At 43.2% G+C, this 3,020-nt stretch overlaps 1 protein-coding gene across 1 annotated transcript; it reads left to right on the top strand.

The window, feature by feature from the left end:
• Positions 1 to 307: 307 nt before the first annotated feature.
• On the top strand, positions 308 to 2,168 carry LOC134456584 (uncharacterized). The gene is made up of 5 exons (XM_063207994.1): positions 308 to 394; positions 920 to 1,146; positions 1,232 to 1,297; positions 1,383 to 1,448; positions 1,534 to 2,168. The coding sequence occupies exons 2-5, from the start codon at positions 1,072 to 1,074 to the stop codon at positions 2,134 to 2,136; spliced, it is 810 nt and encodes a 269-aa protein (XP_063064064.1). The 5' UTR covers positions 308 to 394; positions 920 to 1,071; the 3' UTR covers positions 2,137 to 2,168.
• The last annotated feature ends 852 nt before the right edge of the window (positions 2,169 to 3,020 follow it).

Here is a 3,020-nt window from a genome sequence, read left to right as displayed (position 1 = left end):
GACCATGAAGCATGGGGTCTTAAAAACCAAAATCATGGAGGCGGTGGAAAAGGTGCTTGACACTGGCTTCACTCCCATGGTGCTGGTAATGGACCAAGGCAGCAACAACCTGGCAGCCTGTAGAAACCTGGGTATAACAGAAGAAAAACCGTACTTCTTTGTCAAAAGCCAGAAGATTCATTTTTTATTCGACCCCCCCCATTTAATGAAAAACATCAGAAACAATTTGCGAAAATATGGATTTTACATAGGGGACAAATTGGCAGAATGGGGAGACATCACTGAAATGTTTAAAATTGATTCACAAAGACAACACCGAATGGCACCCAAGTTAACCCAACGGCATCTGTCCCTCACTGCCTTTTCAACAATGAGTGTGCCTCTCGCCACTCAGGTAAGCCACAAGTGAAAACTGTCATGCAGGCGTATAACATTCAATTTACAATCTTTATCTATGGTCCTGAAAATGGGATTTTTTTTATTTTTTTATTACAGGTTCTTAGTCATTCTGTTGCGGCTGCACTGCTCACCATGGCAGACATGGGGAAGCTAAGAGAGGGGGCAAAAACGACGGCAGATTTTGTAGCCCACTTTAACCAGATGTTTGACTGCTTTAACAGTAGCACATTGTCCAGCAGCACACCACAAAAGGATGCCTTCAGAGAGACACATATTGATTTTATCAATGAGAGTATTAACTGGCTGGCATCTGTCAGATGTGCCAGTGGCAACAGCTTGAATTGCCTAAATGGTTGGAGGCATAACCTAAGAGCAATCAAGGAAATCTGGGCTGAATTGAAAGGTAGCAGCAATAAGGCATAATTATTCAAATTGAGCTTTGCTAATGCTAATGAGCTTTGTCCACCACTGCATGTTTTCTGCTGTTGGCCAATGTACTGTTTGTCATTTGCATTCACAGAGAAAGGATTTCAGTTTCTATTTACGAGGCACCTCAACCAGGACTGCCTGGAACACTTCTTTGGGGTGATCAGAGCGAAGGGCGGGCACAGGGACAATCCAGACCCTCAGCAATTCCGATTAGACTACAGGCAGGCCGTGCTAGACTATCTAATGACATTTGGGAGAAATACAAATTGCGAACCGGAGGAAATACACCTATTGCTGCAATTGTCCCATTTGTTTGAGGTAGACGAAACACCCTTTCAAAAACAAAAGTGTCACACATGATTAGTATACTGTAAGTCTGTAATCTTTTGCAATGATTTTGTAGAGCTGCACTGAGTCATCGCAGATGGCAACTCCCCATCCATGCACCGCACTGACCATGCCTCACGAGGTACACGAAACACCCTTTCAAAAACAAAAGTGTCACACATGATTAGTATACTGTAAGTCTGTAATCATTTGCAATGATTTTGTAGAGCTGCACTGAGTCATCGCAGATGGCAACTCCCCATCCATGCACCGCACTGACCATGCCTCACGAGGTACACGAAACACCCTTTCAAAAACAAAAGTGTCACACATGATTAGTATACTGTAAGTCTGTAATCATTTGCAATGATTTTGTAGAGCTGCACTGAGTCATCGCAGATGGCAACTCCCCATCCATGCACCGCACTGACCATGCCTCACGTACAGTCTACTGATGAGGAACCCACATTCCCTGGACTGGACAACACAGAGTTCATGAAGGGGCTGGACGTCATTGAGGGCAATGTGTCAGTGTACCTTGCTGGCTATGTGGCCTTCAGAGCCTCTGCCAAATTTGATTGCAAGAGTTGTGTTACGCTGTGGGAGGCAAACGAGGAGGACAGAGATACACTCAAGGAGAAATACACCTTTTTCAGATATAAGCAGTTCAGGGATGGGTTATTCCCACCAAGTGTTGTATTACAGCGTACAACAGAGCAAATTGAACACATTTTTAGATGCCAATACCCCCACATTTCTAAAGGGAAACATGTCCTGGCACTCTTAAAATCTGCAGTATATCAGAGTGTGAATTTGGATGCTGTTATATGTTCCGCCAGCTGTCTGTCCTGCAAAGAGTTCCTTGTTAATACATACTTATTGATGAGGATAAAATTTCAACTGAAGGTGGGCAATCAGAACGCCAAAGCCATGAAAACAAAGAAATCAAGAAAATTAATGAAATTGACATCGGAATTTTGACCCCCCCACCCCCCCCCCCCCCCCCCCCCCCCCCACCCACACACACACACACACCTTTTTTACATGATTGGTATTGATTCCAGCCCCTGATCACAGTCAGGAACAATAATGTGGCCCCCAGATTTAAAAAAAAGTTTGGGGACCCCTGGCCTACAGTAGCTTCAGGTTGCAATGAACGACGGGCTGTGCATACTGCTGAAGACACCCAGGTGGAGCAGTGCATGTTATCTTGCTCCGACAACTAATTTTTTAATTATTTTTTTTTTTACAAGGAATGTGTAATCTATATAAACAATGCTAATTAAATAAACATAGCCATCATCAAGTTTATCTCTTCAGCATGCTTTTGACTCTTGATCATTTCACCTCAGTAGAGCTGATTTCAAATGAATGTATGAGTCCCCCTCTCAGCTGGAGATGATGTGCTGCGGGTTGTTCAGCCAGGGTGCCAGGGTAGTGCGTGAGGTGCATGTTCTGCTGTCCCAGGAATCTTGTACAGGTGGCTCTTCACACTAAATCTGCCATATGTGGTGAGGAGTGACACAAAAAAGAAAAAATATGCATTATTGTGTTAAGCTTACATGCAATGTTGACTGAGTTGCTAAAAAACTGCCAAACTTAAGGTATTCTCTGAGTTGCAGAAAAAGTAATGCATTGCTGTAATTAATGCGTTGCTGGTTATGGTTTATCATTTCCTGCCACTGACTTGAATTAAGTATTAGTAATGTATCATTGTTTCCTGCTCGTGCGTGAAAATGCCTTAATCAATGTATAGTAGACATTCAAAACATTTGACTCCCAAGTCAGGTAAAAAACACGTTTCGCCTCACATGCGTTGGCTCCCAAAAAGTTAACTGACATCGGTCATGAAAACACCTAGAAGT

Source organism: Engraulis encrasicolus, chromosome 10, assembly GCF_034702125.1.
Source record: "Engraulis encrasicolus isolate BLACKSEA-1 chromosome 10, IST_EnEncr_1.0, whole genome shotgun sequence".
NCBI classification, from domain to species: Eukaryota; Metazoa; Chordata; class Actinopteri; order Clupeiformes; family Engraulidae; genus Engraulis; species Engraulis encrasicolus.
Note: the sequence above shows the minus strand (reverse complement) of the source record. Positions and strands in the feature narration are given on the sequence as shown.